This window comes from Sprattus sprattus (genome assembly GCF_963457725.1).
Source record: "Sprattus sprattus genome assembly, chromosome: 15".
NCBI lineage: Eukaryota > Metazoa > Chordata > Actinopteri > Clupeiformes > Clupeidae > Sprattus > Sprattus sprattus.
In genome coordinates this window covers 25,965,008-25,985,889 of record NC_137913.1, presented here as the reverse complement: position 1 = coordinate 25,985,889, position 20,882 = coordinate 25,965,008, and the positions used below count along the sequence as shown (strand labels likewise).

The following is a 20,882-nucleotide window of genomic DNA, read 5'->3' as shown; positions in this document are numbered from 1 at the left end:
ACCCCTTAGAATTTTAATTTGATACCCCTGGTGTAGGGGATGAAGAAACTGAAAACAAAAGAACTTTAACCACTCTCGTGAATTGACATGTTCAAGGTAGGGCAAAGCCGTCTTCCTCAAGAGCATCACAGCACTAAAACCTGACTGGCACCGAAAACAACAACCATCTCATCTAAAGTTTATTAAGGCGAGCAGCAGACCATTCATCAGTCTGGGACAGGCAAGACATGGCCACTCGGAAAGGCTGTGTGAGAATACGGGAGGTGAGGGAGAGTCAGAGAGGGAAAGAGAGAGAAAGAGAGAGAGAGAGAGAGAGAGAGTGGGAGAGAGAGCTGCCATGATGTAAAGAGGTGTACCCTTGCGTGACGAGGCGGATTGAGGGAGGGAGAGGTTTGGCCAGTTCATTTGTTTAAGGCCAAAGGTGATGCCACACAATAGAACAGTCAGCACTTTAGTGTTTACCTTCCAAATTCCCTCCTCCCCTCCCTCCCTCCCCTGAACTCATTCTCTGTATTTCTGTCTCTTTCTCCCAAAGGTCTCTCTCTCTCTCTCTATTCCTCTCCCTCTGTCCGGGTGTGTTTGTGTGTGTGAAATTCAGGCCAGATACCTGGAAGAATCCTGGAGGTATGGGTCCCACTGGCATGCCCTCTCCTGGGGGCATGTTCCCGATGACGGGGCTGGAAACTGCCGCGGCACTCTGAGAACAACAACACAACAACAGTAATAACCACATCAGTCTGGTACTGTAACGTTGTAATTTTGTAACACATTCATATTCACACACACACACACCGTTTACTACTCTTTTCAGCAGAAGCAGTGTATGCATGTTTAAATACTCTGAAGACAACAACACACAAGAGGCTTTTAAATTTTATCTTGTTAACACTTCTCTAACACATTAACAGAACATATACACAAGTCTAACAATGTCACAAAGACATGCATTGCTATGGGAACTGAATGTTGGACATTGTGAATCAAGCATGAAACGAGCAGATTCTGAGGAGTCTGACTGCAGTAAAGAGAATCCTTTCATGACCCTCTTGTCCCTTCACCTCAGAATCTCTGCGGCCTGGTCAAAAAGAGTGCTGACTCTGCCTTCAAGCTTATAAGTCACAGCTGTGTGTGTGAATGTTTGCATGTGTGCTGTAGTGTGTCGTGTCATGCGTATGTGTGTGCGTGCATGCCTGCTGGGTTGATTGAGGTGTACATCAAGGTGTGTGTATGTGTGTGTGGGTACGCACACAAAATAAATGCAAAACACTTGACCTCATGACCTATCGTCCTCAGGAACTCAAGGGCTTTCCTATCCCACTTACAGTACGTACATTTTACAGTACCTGTTTTAATAATTTATGACATCTATCAGGGTGTGAATACTACTGCCATACATTACTCCATCCCAGGTAAGGCCTAGGACGCGATCTGGCACTCCGCGAGTGGGCGAAACTCGCCACTTTGTGAATGAGGCGCGCTTCACGCGATCTGGCACTCAGCGAGTGGGCGATCTGGCACTCCGCGAGTGGGCGAGACTCGCCACTTATACGTTGTTGAGACTCTTATTAAAGATCTTACTCATTCTCACAAAGACAAAACAAATAGAGAGAGATGAGATTAGATCCATTAATGAAAGAGAGCGAGCCAAACATTCCAATCGTAGCTCCTCTCTCCATCAAGCACCACACATGGCAAACAACAGTGATTGGGTGCGCCGCTTTAATTTACTGGTGTAGAACGTTGCGTCGCATTAGTACCGCTTTTGAGAGATGAGATTACTAAAATGTATTCTGCATGTCTGCTCAGTTTTGCAGTGCTACCCAAGCAAAGGTTTGAAAATAACTTCAAGCTTCAGACTTTCTGTTAGGGAAACAGTTTTCTATCTGTCGAGGGAAACAGTTTTCTATCTGCAGAGCAAATGACAGGCTCATAAACAAAAACATTAACGTGAATTAAACTTTACTCCACCTATGGTCTGGGTGTGAATTGCTTTGCAACATGGGCAACCTTTTAGGGAGCATGAATTGCTATGAGTACATTTACACAACAATGTGACACCGTTACAGAAGCAGGCACCGGCCATGAATTGCTATGAATACATTTACACAACAATGTGACACCGTTGCAGAAGCGCCGGCTTTAACTTGTGGAAGTTGTAGGTTAAACGGTGAGTACTTTGGTAGATTAAAGTGTAAACTTTGAATACAAATGCTAGTACAACTTCTATACATTATCTGTAAGGTTGTGAGTGTGCAGTGGTAATGTAAGTTGGATTCGTAAAACGTAATAAATGACATTGCTTGACTGTGTAGCTATTTGTCTCTGTTTTGTTACCGACTTTCAACTACGAGAATGAGTAAGATCTTTAATAAGAGTCTCAACAACGTTTATAGGCTAAGTGTACGGTGTAGCTATTTGTTTTGTCTTTGTGAGAATGAGTAAGATCTTTAATTAGAGTCTCAACAACGTATATAGTAGGCTAAGATCTTTAATAAGAGTCTCATGTGCGCCCCTCTCTATGCAATGCGGCGCGGAGTGCCAGATCACGACCTAGGTGAGGCACGCTTCATTCACAAAGTGGCGAGTCTCGCCCACTCGCGGAGTGCCTGATCGCGTGAAGCGCAAGTGGCGAGTCTCGCCCACTCGCGGAGTGCCAGATCGCGTCCCGGACCTTAGCTCTCCATCCCCATACAATTCCAAGCCTGCCATTATATAAGCCGGAAATGGATTTCTACACTCATGGAGAGTGTGACTTCTGATCTGTATTTTTAAACCAAAATCCTTAAGAGCCACTTACAACAGCTGAGTGAGACTTTGCCTTGAAGAGAAAGAATGGTACATTTTCTCCTTGAAGTGGCTTACTCTCATAGTTTCAGGCATGCATTTGTCAGTGAGTGAATAGCCTACTGCTGGGTTATTTCTAGTGCATGTGTGATTTGCAGTATGTAGCGGTGTATGTAAAAGGGTTTAGTTTTTTTTGTCATTGCACTTCCCTCATTTTCTAAATCATCATGTCTGCACTAAGTGTCTCCCAGGGACAGAGGGCAGTGCCGTCACAGGAAGGCAGACGTGTCTCACTACTGCAAGCAGCAGGAAACAGGCACAGTGAATTGAGATAAAGCTCTGGAGACCAGAATAAAAATAAGAGCGTGGGTTATGTTACCATTAAACACACACACATTCACACACACACACACACACACACACGCACATATACACAGAGGCCAACACACACACATGCACATATGCACACAGGCAAACACACACACACACACACACACACACACACACACACACACACACTCACACACACACACACACATGCACACAGGCAAACAAACACGCACTAACACATGTTCACATGCAGGAACAAAAGAAACCAACGTCAATGGAAACACTTGGCTGGAGAATACCTCACACCTTTTGGCAAACACATTTGTCTTCTGAATAATTCACTTCTACTACAGCATGGGTTAGGGGACTTGTGTTACGCAAGGCAGTTCTTGGTGTCCTGTGACACTCTAAAACAACACCACAGTCACTCAGCTTTCTCCTGTTGTTCAGCCTGCGTGTGTCGCTGACAGTGTGACGCAAAGAATTGTGTGTAGCCAGAGGCTCTTGCGTGTCCACAAGACTGCCTCAGAACTATTTGACCTGATGTGTAAGGCTGAGATGGTTTCACCAAGGAAATGCCCCCACACACAGACAAATAATATATTATACAACATACATTATTTATTTGTGTTGCTCTGTTGATACAGATTTTCTGTACTTGGAACAACAAAGTGTGGTGTGTCTCTGGAAGCTTCTCAAAATAAATGGGTTTTACATCCTCAGAGTCACTGTTCCTCTGCACAGCAAACACTGACGTTAATTTCAAATGACATAATCACTAAATTATGTAAAACCAAGCTTTCAAATCTCTAAATTGTGATACATGCTGTTTGTCTCAGGTGTGCCTTGAATAACACCCTGATAACTCAAATTTTGGTAACACTTTCTATGACGCCTGCCTCTACAAGGCCCTATAAGGGTATTAATAATGTGTTATAAAGTAGCTATAAGTGATTGGAGCCCCACCTTTCTGAATCATTATGTCTGTTAATTACAAATGGTTATAATTTAAGACAGAATAATGCATTATAAATATGTGATCATTAGTCTGTGTATCTGTCAAATGCCATAATGCATCCCATGAAGCCTGCATCTATAACAGAAAGTGTCACCCAAATCTTTGTTGTTTTCCAAGCTGAGTTGTTGAACCGTTTGAAAGATGTCGCCCCACAAAATATTCTCAAGAAAAGGAAATCACAATATCTTGAACATGATTTATTTCACACACAAGTTATGACTGAGTCTAAAATTGCAAAATATGAATATAGATTGTATAGGAATGTCTTTCTCCATTGATGTGAATGCCACTGCTTTGCTCACATACCAGTTGTCTTACCGTACGTCTGCCTGTAAATCTGCCTGCCTGTCAATCCCTCACTGCATTTCCATATTAATTTGATTTTGTGTAGGAGCTCTGTGTGTGTGTGTGTGTGTGTGTGTGTGTGTGTGTGTGTGTGTGTGTGTGTGTGTGTGTGCTCATATATGTGTATGTGTGTTTTGGTATGTGTGTGAGTGCGTGCGCATGCGTGTGTGTGTACGCATGTGTGTGCCTGCCTCGTGGGCTCAGGGGATTGGAGTGTTCCCCCAGAGACTGGCTGGGATTCATCTCCATTCTCATTAGAGCGACGTGGGCGGAATCACAATGTCTCACAGCGTCTAGACTGCCTCCCAACCCTAAAAAAAGCCACATCAGCGCGCAGGCCAACAAAGGAAAATCACTACTGTTTCTCTGCCTCTCTCTCTGTTCCTCTGCAAAAATGCAGAGACATGAATCAGACGTGGCTAAGGGTACTATGGATTAATACCATGAGCCAAGAGTCTTCAGACATTTTATAGCTCTTAAGGGCATCATTTGAACTAAACAGGAAGTGTTAGAGTTGAATTTTGTTGGGCCAATGATTCCCACTTGCCAATGCCCTAATGTTCGATCTTCTTTGCTGGAGGGACTAGGGGCTAAAATTAGCCTCATTCTGATGTCAGGATGAGATTTAAGAAGCATGTGGATGGAGGGAGCCTTTGAAGTATAGCCAGCATTAACGTTCGCAAAACATGAAACACACAGCCTTTTACTCCTCGAGGTGACCAGCACAAGTGGCAGGAAATATACGTGACAGGGCACAGGAAGGAAGTGAAGTGCTGAACCGCCTACCCGACTCAATCTCCACTTCACCCAAACCCATTCCCATTGCAATCCTCCCCCTCCTCCCCCACCCCCTCCTCCACCCCTCCTCCACCTCCTCCTCCTCCACCTCCTCTGCTTCATTCCCCCCTCCCCTGCAGTGCCATTAGTCCCCTTCCTGAGTGAGGTGACAGGAACAGGAAGCGGTGAATCTGTGGGACCCTCCAGCCCCTATCCCACCCAATCCCCTCCTCTAGCCACATTCAAGCAGGGGCAGAGAGGAGTAGGGAAGCTGTGTGTGTGTGTGTGTGTGTGTGTGTATGTGCGTGTGCGTGTGTGTGTGTTTGTGTGCGTGTGTGTATGTGTATGTGTGTGTATGTGTGTGTGCGTGTGTGTGTTTGTGTGTGAGTGTGTGTGTGTTTGTGTGTGTATGTGTATGTGCGTGTGTGTGTGTTTGTGTGCGTGTGTGTATGTGTATGTGTGTGTATGTGTGTGTGCGTGTGTGTGTTTGTGTGTGAGTGTGTGCGTGTGTGTATGTGTATGTGTGTGTGCGTGTGTGTGTTTGCTGTGTTTGTGTGGGTGTGTGTGGAAGGGGAAGGGGAAGGGGAAGGGGAAGGGGGAGGAAGGGGTTAAAGCCCCCTTCATTTAATCTTAGAGGGCCATTTGGTCAAATGAGTGCAGGCCCATACTGCAAGTGGCCTCTACTGTTGCAGATAGATATTGCCGAAATGTGGCGTTGTCATCATGCTCTCTAAAACACTGGATTTCTCACTGTAAAAAGTGATACAATATTTGTAAATGGTACCTGGTGTTACTGCTCATTACATGCTGTCTCCATTATGCATGGACAATTTTCATTTTTTAAGCAGTGAATTATTTGCCTTGATGATCTGCAGTCCATGTGTAGGGATGTATTAAAAAAAAAAAATGCAAATTTCATAAAGATATAAAGACAATTCTTGAAAGTTCCATAGGGAACTCCTGGCAACAGCAGTTAAGCTCCATATGAAGCAGAACATCAGCCCCATGAATATGTCAACGTTGCAATTGTGTTTTTGCACTGTCCCTATTCAATCTTTTTTTTAAATGTGGGAGGCAGTATTAACTAGTATCAAATATCCATTTTCCGGCCACCTTCACAGCCCCATGGAAAATTAAATCCTAAACACCAGTTTTTTTTTGTTGTTCAGCTTTTTTTTTTTCACTCACGCTGACCGGGTCTCTGTGGGTGCTGCACCCTGCTTTGTGAAAACAAACAAACAAACACAAAAACAGTTCTATGAAAGTCTGTGCCTACACAGCACCAGAAACAGCCACCACACCTGACTAACAGCTCCCACTGGACTGTCCATATCCAGTGGCTTGTATCACACCACAGCTCTTTCCTGAATAAAGCATTACGTGTCATGGTTTAATGCCAAATAGGTTCACTGTTGTCTCTAATGGAGATACACTGCACTGTGGCATGGGTTGAGTGCAAAGACACAATAAGCATAGCAGCCAGGATGAGAAGGGCATGGGATGGCTGCCCTTTAGGTGAAATAATCTGTGGTCAGTGATCCCAGGTTTAATAATCTCCATCATATCTCTACCATCTTTAATTACCTCCCTTTGGTCCTTTCAATTTGGGCTCAGATATGTCAGAAAAAAGTCACAGCAGAAAGATGGGTATCTCTTTCATTTTCACTAAATATTTATGTTTGTGTGTATTTCCATGTGTGTGAGTTCATACATGTGTGTGACTGTGTATGTGTGCATGTGTGCGTGTTGTATAAAATTGTGTGTGTGTGTGTGTGTATCGGTGTTATACATTGTGTGGACTATGCTGCTGTATTGTGTGGGGTACACAATATGATGTCGCGCTGATATCACCCTGCCCAGAGTCTGTCTCCTTGAGTCATGTTGTGGCTTGCAGATGGCAGTTGAAAAGCACCTGGGCCTACGCACAGCCTCTTCCTTAGGCAGCGAGAGCGAACCCCACAAGGGTCATTCGAGGACAGCCACAGATTCAGTTGAACCACAGAGGGGACCCAGCCCTGACCAAACCACTCCACCCAACTCCCACCTTACTGTCTCCAAACTGCTGCCAGACAGCCATTACAGAGGCAGCCAAAAACCTGTGTGTGTGTGTGTGTGTGTGTGTGTGTGTGTGTGTGTGTGTGTGTGTGTGTGTGTGTGTGTGTGTGTGTGTGTGTGTGTGTGTGTGTGTGTGTGTGCGTGCGTTGGCCAGTTTCTGTGTGTGTGTGTATGAGTGAATGCACGTTTGTGTGTATGTGTGTGTGTGTGTGTGTGTTAGTTTGTCTATGTCTGTGTGTGTGTCGAGTGTGAATGTGTGTGTTTGTGACACATCACCACAAATCAAAACAATATGAAGCTAAAGGGAAAAATGATGAAACCTCAAATCACATCAAAGCTTAACTCTATAATGAACATCACAGCCAGATTTCTCTGTCTACTTTCACAGTAAATAAAGTCAGCCCTGAACCAAATCTCATTTTTGTAAAGAGAAGTAGGAGGTTAAGAGGGAGAGAGGGAAATGAGAAAAGAAAGAGAATGAGAAAGAGAGGGAAGAGAGAGAACACAGGGAAAAATATAGATTTGAAAGTAAGTGTTGTTGAAATTCACTACATATCTTTGTGATGTCATCTCAAAATGAAATGTTCTGGGCCTCGTTTCCCGATAACGATGTATCTTAACGTTCTACGTGGATTTTCGCGACATCGTTGACGGCCGAACTCTTTCTACTTACGAGGGTTTCCCAACCATCAACTTAAAGTCAGGTGCACGAGCGCAACGTGCACGAGTTCTTAAGTAGCTCTTAGGAGCTGTTTACGTCAGGTTAACCTGTTTACGTTAATTGCTGTGAAATTAGCTAGCCTATGCGTGCATCGAACGTGCAATGTGCACTAAATTCGGGGCGGGGATAGTAACGCCATCTCCAGCAGAGAAGCCTATTTAAACTGTGTTCCCATTGTAAGGACATTTATTACGATCTGTCTGAGAGTGGGCTGTCAAAGCTAGCATCATCGAAGTCATACAGTACAGTAGGCTACATACATTCAATAAAATTAACCTACATTTGAGTCCAACTGCATGACCATTCTTACCCTACCATTACCCTTACAATAAAGAAGTGATCCTATTTCAACCATAACTTCATTTTAAATAATGTCTTTCTTTATGACATTTAGTTTATAGTTTAGACAGCAACGTTGACATCTACAGTATATTCAACTGCATCCACTACATAATCTCAAACTTTATTTGTTGGTAACTCTCCAAAAAGGCTACCATTAACACATTTCTTAATGAAAAGGAAACATGCATCACAATAATACTTCAGTGTAACCTGTACCTATGTGGAGTGCAAATATGTCTTGCCATTACACTACCCAACAGCCCTACGTCTGCTAACACTACAGAATGCATAATTCCTACGGGCACTGCACTAGTTTTGTATAGCCTAATCTTTATTTTCAAATACTCAATATTCTTTATTTCTATTTTGATGGGAATAGGCAGGTGAAACAATGACATTCTCATGATGTGCTATACACAGAAACATCGTTTGGATTTCTTCTACAATAGGCCGAACGACACCCCTGGATAAGGTGTCGAGGGGTTTGAAGCGTACGTCATGCGTGACTGTATGAGCTATGAAACTAGCGATTTAAAAAAAGTTTCAATGAAGAACATTGCAAATATATATGTATACAACCATCTAGCTAGAAGCTACCATATAAGCCAATGGAGTGGTGGCATAAGCGCTAAATGTGCCATCAAACTACTGCTTGAAAGCTTCAGTCAAGACCTAAATACTCTGCATTGGTCGCGTAGCACATTTCCGATCAAACCGAGTCATTATAAACATATAAAAAGTTGTGTAGATAGCTTTATTCATGTAAAATATTCCTCGCTTCAAGTAGCCATGTTTTTTTTTTTTTTATTCCCGTTTCTTCCGAACGACGGTCGAACGACGCCCCTGGTGGATTAAATCGCTAAGTGTGAAGTTACTACTGGTCCTGACCACACGTAGAATTCCTCTCAATGAAAGATACACTTAAGCTAAGTGTGGCGTTGGGAAACCCGTCTGCAACGTAGGAATCCTCTTACGAGCGATTTCAAGTGCTTTTTAGGCTAAGTGCGCGTTCGGGAAACTGGGCCCTGATTACATATCACCACATGCATCACAAACCACTACGACTCCCATCCTTAATTTCACCCTAGCTACACAAGCTTCTCTCCAAAACAAACACATAAAACATGAACAAATAAAGAAAGAAAAGCCAGTGTGCAAATATCTGCTTCGGCCCAGGAAGGAGTGAAATTCTCATTAACATGCTCGACTTGGCCGCAAAAATATTCCAAGCCATTTCATGCTGGCATGCGTCTCTGTCTCTCGTGTTTAATCTGCTCATGTTTGTGTAAAACTCCCTGCTCGATCACAAAGCAGCCTGCATGAGCGCCTGGACGTGAGTGCGCTGGGCCACGTCCTGCCATGCCGTGCTGTGCCTTGCCTCTCATCATGACAGACAGATTCAGAGATGGAATGGATGGTGGATGAATGTGGAGAAATGGCACCCAGTATTAAAGCCTTCTACATATGTGCGGACTGAAGGCTGATAACAGTGCTGCCACGGGCTCATGTGTTATCATGAAATGGAGTGGGGGGAAAAATTTAATTTTCTTTGTATTGATCTGTTGCTTGTATTCCGAGACACATGTTACAGAGTGATCACACACACACACACATACATACACACACACATACATACACACACACACACACACACACACACACACACACACACATTCTATTTCTCTTGGTATTTCTACCAAAGCAGGCAGTAGGTAAAAATTACTCTCAGAGACTATTTGGGGCAGATTTCAGGCATAACAAACCAAGAAATATCCTTTGGCACAGGTGTTCCAATCAGAAAATTATTTGCAAGGTTTGCGAGGTTCCCCTTTTGTCTATCATCCCACTGAAAACAGTAACTAGTCATGCTGTGATGCAAGCTATCTGATTTATGTTTTGTGTAGGTAGTTGGCTAGCTAGCCAGCTAGCTAACACTTTAATTTATGTTGAAGTCTTTAATTATGATGTTACTCACTTGTCTTTTACTTGCAACTATAGCCTGTCTACTTTCCTCAAAACATTATACTGCTACATTAAGTGAATCTATTCTTGTCTATCTATTCCTCTCTTAGCGTATTGAATGCATTTGGCTCCCTGATCATGACTACCACATGAAGCTATTGAGACACATGTTTCTGTTTATATGCAGCTTTGCTTACAGAACTCTGCATTTGGACAGGAGAAGTTATATCTTAAAGAGCTGGACCGGAGCTTTGACCTTGCTTTTGTTTGAATGACTGTTGACACCAAAATGAATATGTTTGCTTATACATGCAATCCAGAAGACCGCAGACCGATGCAGGATGAGACTACATAGAGGATGACAAAACACTGTTAGGAATATACATGTATACATGATACCTCACACCATGAGCACTCTGCAACGTTACAGACATTTCTCTTACTCTATTATCCTCCTTCTCCACTGGCTGAGAGGTATGAGCCTGCTGAGCAATCCTGACCTTCCTCAGTAAAAATAACAGCTATCCTGACCCTCCAGTCACTTTCCCTCACAGTCCCTGTGTCAATGTCTTTGCTTTTTTCCCACTAAAGGAAAATATGATGAGGATCCAAACAAAGGCCAAGAGGCCAGCAAAGACTCATTCCAATATTGCAAGATACCCAGGAGGTTATTTCATTTGAGTGATTATATTTAGCTAAGGTAACTCACATAACTAAGTTACATTTCCGATGTGTAGTTTGATATGTTTCTGAAAGGCAGAACGTTTCTGAACCTTTCTGTTTGACTACATGTTTTGTAGGGCCACGTGATTTGTTGTTAGCTTGCAACCTAGCATGCTTAACAAAACATCGTTTGACTACATGTTTTGTAGGGCTAAGTGATTTCATGTTAGCTTGCAGTCTAACACAAGCTGGCTTGTGTCACATGAACCATCACATCAATAAATCTGCTGGAAACCGTCTGTTATATGAAATATTTAAAACTGCAAAAATGTTCAGCTGCCCTCTTTCAAATGTATGACTATGCTCTGAATGGGGCTATGTTATTCATTATGGATGACAGAGATGAGGAAAAAGCCATGACTCCTGTAAACACAAAAGTGTGCAAGGATACAGGTAGCTTTGTTAGGCTTTGTCACTACCAACTCTATAAACTTCCCAATGGTTTAAACCCCAAATATTTTTTTAATATGCAATGCTGCTCAATTACAGATATGTTATTCAACTCACATGTCAACACAATTCAACTGGTACACTGTTTCCCTGTAAAAATATTGCTTCGAAATTAATTAAAACAACAACAACAACAACAAAATGATATGAACAACAAACAAAGCATTGTGCACAATTCAGCAAAATGCATAAAACAATAGTGTACATCAGATAATAGTCAACTTAACTATAATAATGATAATATATACATTGTAAGGCTTGCAACAGATACATTAGAATTAGAGATTCTAAAGAGGTAAGACTTTAAACGCTTTGTGATTATCTAAATGCACCATGGCTATCACTAGCCGATGTACTACTAGTGAAAATGTATTTATTGCTAATCCAACAGGTGGTTAAAGAATCAAACCTTTCTTTCATAGGGCAAAGAGTTAGCATGCACGTAACTGCATAGGTCGCTGTGTGCAACGGCCGACTGTTACTATCACATTCGCATTATCTTGCAGAAATGCATGTCTAGATCTTTATTTGGTGCGTCATCAAGTAGCGAAAAGAGTAGACTGCTTTTATGAGTCACCATTCCCCTTCAAGTGGGCTGTGCTCATTTAGCTATCAGAGAAGGACTTGAGGGGCACTTACAGAGCCGTAAATTATATTTCCTGCTTGAAAATGGCAGAACTTCAACAATGGAAATCAATACAGGAAAGACTCGACAGTTCCTCTGCCTGTCTTCTCTTTTATCATTCAGAGGTTCCTGGAATGCTTCCTCTGCGCGCACATAAATCATGGACAAGCATGGACAATATGTAACCACATACCCACAGAAGCACATCCTATCCTGACACGTAGTACAAGTGCACACACACTAGTCACAAAAAGTATAAAGACATATCTCCACACACACACACACATACAAACACACACAAACACATTGCGGTCATGTAGGCAGGCACAAACAACTCCCAAACACACACACACACAGTGTGGTCATGTACTGTTCTGTAGGCACAAACAGCACATAGACATGGCTTCTAAATAGTGGGATCTAATGTCTCATTACATGGACATGCTTGACCAAGGCTTTGTCTAAACCAAGGTCAAGGAGGTTGATTCCATAAATATTTATCTCAAAATAAACTCACTGTGAGGAATTTACATACTTAATACACCTATCACATATAGAAGTACAAACAATAACTACATACATGTACATTATGTCTGTGCTATGAAGAGAGATGGCAAACAAAGCTAAAACACAAAGAAAAAAAATCACTCACCCAAATTCCTCATTCCACAGACATTTGGGGAGACTGTGTTCAATCCAACTCATTTGCACACTTAGGCGCATTCACTACAATTTGGCTGAACAAAATTTGAATCAGTTCGCATTTCCAATTAGATGTGTTATGTGAATCAAAATGGACACTGTCCTAATCAGTTAATCGAGGGAGGAATTGTGAACATCTGTGGGTCCAAAATGTAATGTGAGGCCAACATGCTAACCTTGCTCTCTTTGGTCATAAATCTCTGTGTGGTCTATGAGAGGGCAGCTCTGTCTTTCTATTCCTCTGATTGCCCCTACACCCTACCCCCTCCCATCTCAGTTAGCTGTGGCTGTGGAGCCTGCAGGAGGGTGACATCATATTACTGGAGCCTCTCTTAGCAAGAACCAATCCATCATCCCTCCAGTACCCCTCCACCAACCGCTCTCTCTTTCTCTCTCTCTCTTTCTCTCTTACACTTACACACACACACACACACGAACATCATCCCTTCACTGAACCTCCGCTAATGCCTCTCTCTCACTCTTGCTCTTTCTCTCTCTTTCTCTCTCTCTCTCTGTCACACACACACACACACACACACACACACACACACACACACACACACACACACACACACACACACACACACACACACACACACACACACACACACACAATTTAGCCGATGTCTGCAAATTGAACAGCCACAAGCCTTGCCATGCTATTTTAACCTTGAAAAGAACATCACAACTTCCACTCCAGAAACAGCTCTTTAACTTCACGGTGTTCCGTTCATTTGCAGGACTAAATATCCCTCATGAACAATGAATCAGATCATGATCACAGGAACATTCTTCTGTCCAATCACTCACAAAATACTGGCATATCATAAGTTGAGGAAAAAGGCAAACACAAAGCAGCACAATCCTAGCTATGTCTGTCTCCAAACTGCCAAGAGTACAGTTGTGGGACATTTACATTACATTCACCTGGGGTTTTATTTTAATGTTTCAATCTGTTTTCATCAATCAGGTTTTCATCAAGCAAAATGGCACCAGGGAGGCAGGCACAGAACTATTAAACTCTGGCCTACGCCCTATGTTCTCTAACAACACAGTGAGATCGATGCGGAACACTCACGTAATCCTGGAAGGCCTTGGCCTCGCTGGAGTGTTCGCATGTCTCCCTCCTTTCAGGTGCTGCACAGTATAGGTCCCAGAACACACTTCAGCCAAGAAATAACAGACAAAGAAAAAAAGCAAAATTACATGAATGAAAATCAATATTGACATCATTCAATTTTCTCAAAATAATTTTTCAACACTGGCACAAAGCAGATCATTATAAATAATAACATAAAGCCTTGCAGTAGTGTAGCAAATCATTAACAAGTTCTTTCTGGTTAATAAGTAGACAACACAAACATCTATAAAGTGGTGAGCTTTGTATTCATAGCAGGAGAACAAGGTGAACTGACAACACCTTGGTTTGTACCACAGGTGATGTTAGGAAAAGAGGACAGAAATGCTGTGATGTGGACTCACCACCACCAGGAGTGAAGGAATCCAGGAGGCTCGCCTAGTGTGATGTTCTTCTCCCAACGAATCTGGCAAAGAAACAGGGCAACAATTCATTTGAAATGGATCCTACTTGGTTAATATTACACAAGGGCTCCAGTTACAACATGAGACAACTACATTTCCTGGTGTCATTGTTGAAAAGGAGCTCTTCTGTTGAATTTCAATTCCGCAAACCCTCCAACTAACCCTTCACTTTCAAGTCCACTCTACTTGTTAGCTAACAGACATAGAGAGCATTGCAGGTAAATGGATGCTGTTTAATGATGCTTATTTGTGAGGGCGGGTGAGTAAGCAGTGCCCTTCATGTGAGCTTCTGAGTGCTGCTTAGCCAACTGGTTCATCATGAGTGGCCTACAGCCAACAGGCATGCTGATCCAAACTGCAAACTCAGATGTAAAGCTGGAAATGTTGCTTTAATAACTTCTACTGAAGTCGAACCATCAGTTAAAGTATTGATATTTTCGTTGGCAATGTTCGGTTTCGTTCACACTCAGATATTCCGAAACAGTTCCAGATAAATTCTCTCTAGTCTCTTCAAAGAAAACTGCAGAATTTTTGCAGACTGGCGTGTGTTTCACAGGGGTTTATCTGTTAATTTGTAGTGACATTTACTGAACAGACTGTGGATCTGAGCAAACATGCACCTAAATAACTGTTCATAAGCAAGAGTGTGAGAAGGTGAATTCTCCCCCTCCTCACCAAAAAGGGATGGTGCCCTTTAAGACTGCTGGACTCCTCCCCCAGAATGGTGGGTTCCTGGCTCACCTGATGCCAATGTTGGCACTAATCAAGACAATGTGGCTGTGCCCTATTTAAAGGGTGCCTAATTTTCTATGAGGGAGACGGGCTGAGAAAGACAGGCATGAGAGGCCGTGAAGGGTTTGAGCAACGAAACCACTTCCCTGATGTGAGGTGAAGTTGGTTTAGTATCTAGATGTGTGGATCCTGGTTTTGTACCTTGTCTTTGTGCCTTGTTTTCATGTCTAGTTTCTGTTCTTTGTTAAATGTACTAAGTCAATGTGTTTAGTTCATGTGTTTATTTTCTGAGTGGCTAGCAATGTACCTAGCTTCGAGCTAAGTGCCTGGGCCTAGTTTGGGGCCTGGCTTTAGGCCTTGAGAAGGTGCCATTATTTGGGCCTAATCGGCCAAGCAGGTGCCCAGAGTGCCACGCACTTTAGTTCCGGGGGGTACGGCCTGAATGTTTTGGTTTGTTTATTTTGTGGGCACTGTGTTGGGGTTTATAGCCCTGGGTAAATAAATATATATATATATTTTTGACAACCACCATCTCCTGCACTGTTCTTCAACCCTTCACTACCCCGTCGCGACATCACCAAACAACGTGGGGTGACCGGCCCGGTCCCTCACAAAGAGCAAAAGCAGCCTACATTTGGCCCACTCATCTCATTCAATAAATCAAATAGGAAAAAGCATTTGCACAGTATGTGTGTGTGCTTCTTCAGATTGTTTTTCTCTTAAAGCCAATGACCAAATGAACCCTATTTAATGGTCTAAGTTTATCCGGACATACAGTACTGTGCAAAAGTTTTAGGCAGGTGTGAAAAAATGCTGTAAATGTAAGAATGCTTTCAAAAATGGAAGTGTTAACAGATTATTTTCATCAATTCTTCATACATTAACCAAATGCAGTGAAGGAACAGAAGAAAATTCTAAATTAAATCAATATTTGGTGTGACCACCCTTTGCCTTCAAAATAGCATAAATTCTTCCAGGTACACTTGCACACAGTTTTTGAAGGAACTCGGCTGGTAAATTGTTCCAAACATCTTGGAGAACTAACCACAGATCTTCTGTGGATGTAGGCTTCCTAAAATTCTTCTGTCTCTTCATGTAAACCCAGACAGACTCGATGATGTAGAGATCAGGGCTCATACCATCACTTGCAGGACTTTCTGTTCTTCTTTAAGCTGAAGATAGTTGTTAATGACATTGGCTGTATGTTTGGGGTTATGTTCCTGCTGCAGAATACATTTGGTGCCAATCATACGCCTCCCTGATGGTATTGCATGATGGATTAGTATCTGCCTGTATTTCTCAGCATTGAGGACACCATTCATCCTGACCAAATCTCCAACTCCACTTGCAGAAATGCAGCCCCAAACTGGAAAGGAACCTCTACCATGCTTCACTGTTGCCTGCAGACTCTCATTATTGTACCTCTCTCCAGCCCTTCGGCGAACAAACTGCCTTCTTCTACAGCCAAATATTTCTAATTTTGACTCATCAGTCCAGAGCACCTTCTGCCATGTTTCTGCACCCCAGTTTCTATGTTTTCGTGCTTAGTTCAGTCACTTGGCCTTGTTTCCTTGTCGGGGTAGAGCTTTTTGGCTGCAACTCTTCCATGAAGACCACTTCTGGCCAGACTTCCCCGGACAGTAAGTGTCTGTACCTGGGTACCACTGGTTTCTGCCAGTTCTGAGCTGATGCCACTGCTTGAAATCTTCCGATTTCGAAGGTAAATAAGCTTGATGTGTTTTTCATCAGCTGCGATCCTCAAAGTCTTCTTCAAAAGAGCTTGAACTGCACATTTTGAAACCCCTGTCTGCTTTGAAATCTTTGTCTGGGAGAGACCCTGCTGATGCAGTATAGCTACGTTGTGTCTTGTTGCTGTGCTCAGTCTTACCATGTAAATGGATACAAAAATAAACAGTTATTGTTTACATTTTTCAAAGCATTCTTAGTTCATAGCATTTTTTCACACCTGCCTAAAACTTTTGCACAGTACTGTATTCTGAACAGTCTCAATAAACCCCTCAAACAGTTGATCAAGACGCAGGTGTAAATGTAGCCAAAGGCGCCATCAACAACCCTAAGCACTGTAGCTGTCCAATTTCACCTGAAGAAAAATTCCAACTAAAATCTTCTGCCCACACAGACATGCAGCGGAGGAAGAACTGAGGAGCGCATTGTCCCTTAAGCTGCTATTTATTGCATCACGCTCCAGAGACAGGCCTGAGCCTGAGCGAGGGCTGAAGAGCGCCTGCCTGAATGCCCTCACTGTGCTGCCCACACTCTCACACCTGTGAGTCTGCCACTGCTCCCGCTTAAAGAAGCAGCCTGAAGCCTGGCACAATGAACACAGAAGCAGAAGGGGTAGGAGAGAGGACGAGAGAGAGAGAAAGAAGTCCACATATGTCTAGATATGCCTATGAGATCATAGTATTGTTCTCATGTTTGTGTCTTTTAATGTGCACCAGTGTGTGTGTTTGTGAGTGTGTGTTTGAGCATAGCTGTAAACACCAAGGGCGTGCCCAAGGCCCCATTATCTTCCATCTCAGGGCTGGTATTGTTTCTGAGAGGCTGCCATCACGTCTGGGGTGAGTCGCGGGTTGTTTGCTATGACTGCTGTGACTAGCTGGCACTCATGTCTGGGTGGCACAGGGAAGGAGTGGGGACAGGAAGAGGAAAAGGACACAATGGGCTGGATGGCTTTGATATTGTGTCGTTAGGGGACACATACCTGCAGCTGTCTGCAGTTGGCCATAGTACTTTTCTAAACTCTCATAGTTCTTTAAAAAAAAAAACTCTTTCTTACTAACTTACATTTTAACTTCATTCTTTCTTTTATTCATATCTCTCTCTCCCCATTCTCTGCTGAAGTAAAAAAAAAAAACACCCAGCCAATCTGCTTTAATGGTGGGCCTGAGTAATCCTCAACAGCCCAAACAAAAGCTCTTCCAAACAAACCAGGCCTCCTGAGCGGAATGTTTGTCTGAGCAGCCGATTTAAAAACACATCTGTGTGGTGAACGTGGCTCAAGTGGATAACAGCCTGTTAAAAGCACAGTTTACACATAGCTAATGCAGCTCGACTAATGTGCACTTTCCACTCAAACAAGGAGGACACGCTTCTCCTCTCCTCTCCTCTCTTCTCTACCCCTCTCCTCTCCTCTCCTCTCCTCTCTTCTCTATCCCTCTCCTCCGCTGTGCTCTGTGCTGGCGGAATGCCTGCACCCTACTCTTAACCACTACATTTACAAACCTACAGAAACAGCCCTGCATCAGCTCTTTACGAACACAGGGAAATAAAACCTCAGAAACACGGTAACACAATGGCAGATGTGGACTTTGGTATATGCACGAGGGCAGCATTTAATGGATCTCAGGGACTATGCCCTGAAACCTTGGCCTGTCAATAAAATTTCTTGTACTGTATCTGTGTCTTCCTCATTTGCTCACCACTAAGCAACTCCCACCGCCCCCCTTCAATCCCATTAGCTGGACGCTGGGTGACCTCGGTGGCCTGCTAGCTCAGCACTGGTGTAATTCAATTAGACCTGGTCTTTGCATCACCGGCTACGTCTCAGAGGACCATTGCACATGGCAGATGTACTGCAGGAGCGTTTGTCAGTGTGTGTCTGTGTGAGTGTATGTGTAAATGAGAGAGAGAGAGAGAGAGAGAGAGAGAGAGAGAGAGAGAGAGAGAGAGAGAGAGAGAGAGAGAGAGAGAGAGAGAGAGAGTGTTACAGGGCACTTTTTTAGCTCACCTACCTCAGAGAGGAAGGTCTGTGCAGACTTCTGGGCTCCAACATGTAGCAAGTATTCATACACATACAGAGCTAATCTGGAGAGAGGAAGGGGCAGAGAAAGAGAGAGAGAGAGAAAGAGGGGAAGAGAGCAGGGGAGAAATATATGAATGTTCAGATCTGTGTATTGGGTCAGAACATAAGGACAGCTGCAGTGGAATGGTAAATGTTAAATCTCAAACCCAATACCATACTATTCAAAGACAAGACATTTGGTAAAGTAAATACAAATAATTTAGATCAATATCATATAAAGTATACTGAAATGGCATTTTCCATCCTGCCAATTAGCATGTGTGCTAAACTTTCCAAGCTGTTGCACACAGTATGTTTCTCATATGACAGGCTGGAGGAGAAGCTCATGGTTTGGTGTCAATACAGATTCAAGAGAAAAAGAAAAAAAAGCATTTAATAAGCAACACGTTTCAGACAGCAGCCTTCTTTAGGTGTTCTTATTGGTTCAAAACCTTCTCATTAGGTACTTTATTTTTTGGAGCACACAGTTTGCAGATTCTCTTTGTTACCGTCTATTAGAGAAGAATTTGCCTTAGGAACAGTTTGGAAACAGCCATGTCTCTACTCAGTCATATGTCATAGTAATGGGCAAAAGAGCTAATTATGTCATTTGTTAAGATGTGACAGGTGCTGTCTGCATACTGCACTAGTTCAGGATGTCAAGATCTCTTCTTCCGTCTAGTCTGTCTGGGAGATAAAACAACTGCCTTTTAAAGTGCCGCGGGCAATATTCTTATCAATAGTGATTCTACATAAAAGTGCTGCACAGAGCTTTTGATATCTGTGACAGGTGTCATGTTGTGTCATGCAGAATTATCATAGTAAGTTCTAGGCAAAGCCTTTGAAGATGATAGTAAAGTTGTCTTCAACAGCAAAAAGAAGAAAAACTTGTTATGAATAAAGGTTGTATTGTATACTTCACATACTTGTCATACACAGTTGTCATATACTTCCATACATCATATACAACACACAAATAGACTTGGATTTTCACTGGCATCTGGAATTTCTTGGTACCAGCCCAGTGATCTAAGATAAATGACAGAACTGCCACAATATTCATGAAATAGAAATGTCAAAAAGTCTTCTCATAATGCACACAGACATACAAACACACACACACACACACACACACACACACACACACACACACACACACACACACAGAGAAATGGTGAAAATTAATAATTTCATGGCTGTAAAAAAAACATGATTCCTCAAGGTCTGGTCAAATCAAATACCCAATCCGCAAGATGAATAATTTCCCACTACAGGCATGTCCATCAAAACATGTCCATCAAATCAGTTCCAATACTGGCATTCACAGTAGGTAGCTATCCACAGCATCCAAGTCTCAGGGAAATATCCATGTCGCCCTTTTTCACTTTCACCTCTCAAGTGTAAGAGAAATACATTTTGTGTGTTTGACTGTTTTTGTGAGCGTCTGAGTGTCCTTCAGTAAGTGTACACTAACCAAACTGACCTTGCATCCAACTTTAAGTGTTTGTCTCCACAAAGGCATGTTTTCACCCAGACTGAAAAGCTGCAGTCCTCCTTGGTGACGCTGACCTCTACTCATGGCTATTGTTCATCCAAACAGTTCTTGAACCACCTCCAACACTAAAATCAACAGAGCCAGCTGGGTTTAAATGCATCTCCAACACACTTCATTAAAGATGTGTTTGAAACCCTTTTAAAACTCACAATTGCTTTTCTTGAATTCAGGCATCATTCCAACGTCTATTCTATTTCATTACCTACGCTAACAAAAAAGTTTGAGCTGGATAAACATTTTCGAGACAAAAGAATTCAAACAAATATTGGGTTGAAGAAAGTAAAACGAGTCAGAGAAGAAGTGAAGATGGAGTGGATACTACGGCGCCGAAGTGATGCCAGCTGATCTAGTGGAGATCTGAGGCTGGGATGAAAAGGAAGCAGGGGGCAAATGAACCGAGAGAGGATGGGGGGT

General features: G+C 42.8%; 1 protein-coding gene across 21 annotated transcripts in view; it reads right to left on the bottom strand.

The window, feature by feature from the left end:
- Window positions 1-20,882, bottom strand: part of ssbp2a (single stranded DNA binding protein 2a) — a gene marked incomplete at both ends in the record, with an annotated part of 43,988 nt that overhangs the window by 8,188 nt on the left and 14,918 nt on the right. For 15 of the 21 annotated variants that reach the window (XM_080853066.1, XM_080853072.1, XM_080853081.1 and 12 more), the window contains 4 exons: window positions 608-697; window positions 13,913-13,997; window positions 14,317-14,378; window positions 18,864-18,936. In XM_080853066.1, coding sequence (XP_080709192.1) covers window positions 608-697; window positions 13,913-13,997; window positions 14,317-14,378; window positions 18,864-18,936 — 310 coding nt within the window. The remainder of the gene's footprint in view (window positions 1-607; window positions 698-13,912; window positions 13,998-14,316; window positions 14,379-18,863; window positions 18,937-20,882) is intronic. The other 6 variants (XM_080853086.1, XM_080853067.1, XM_080853069.1 and 3 more) reach the window with 3 other exon arrangements.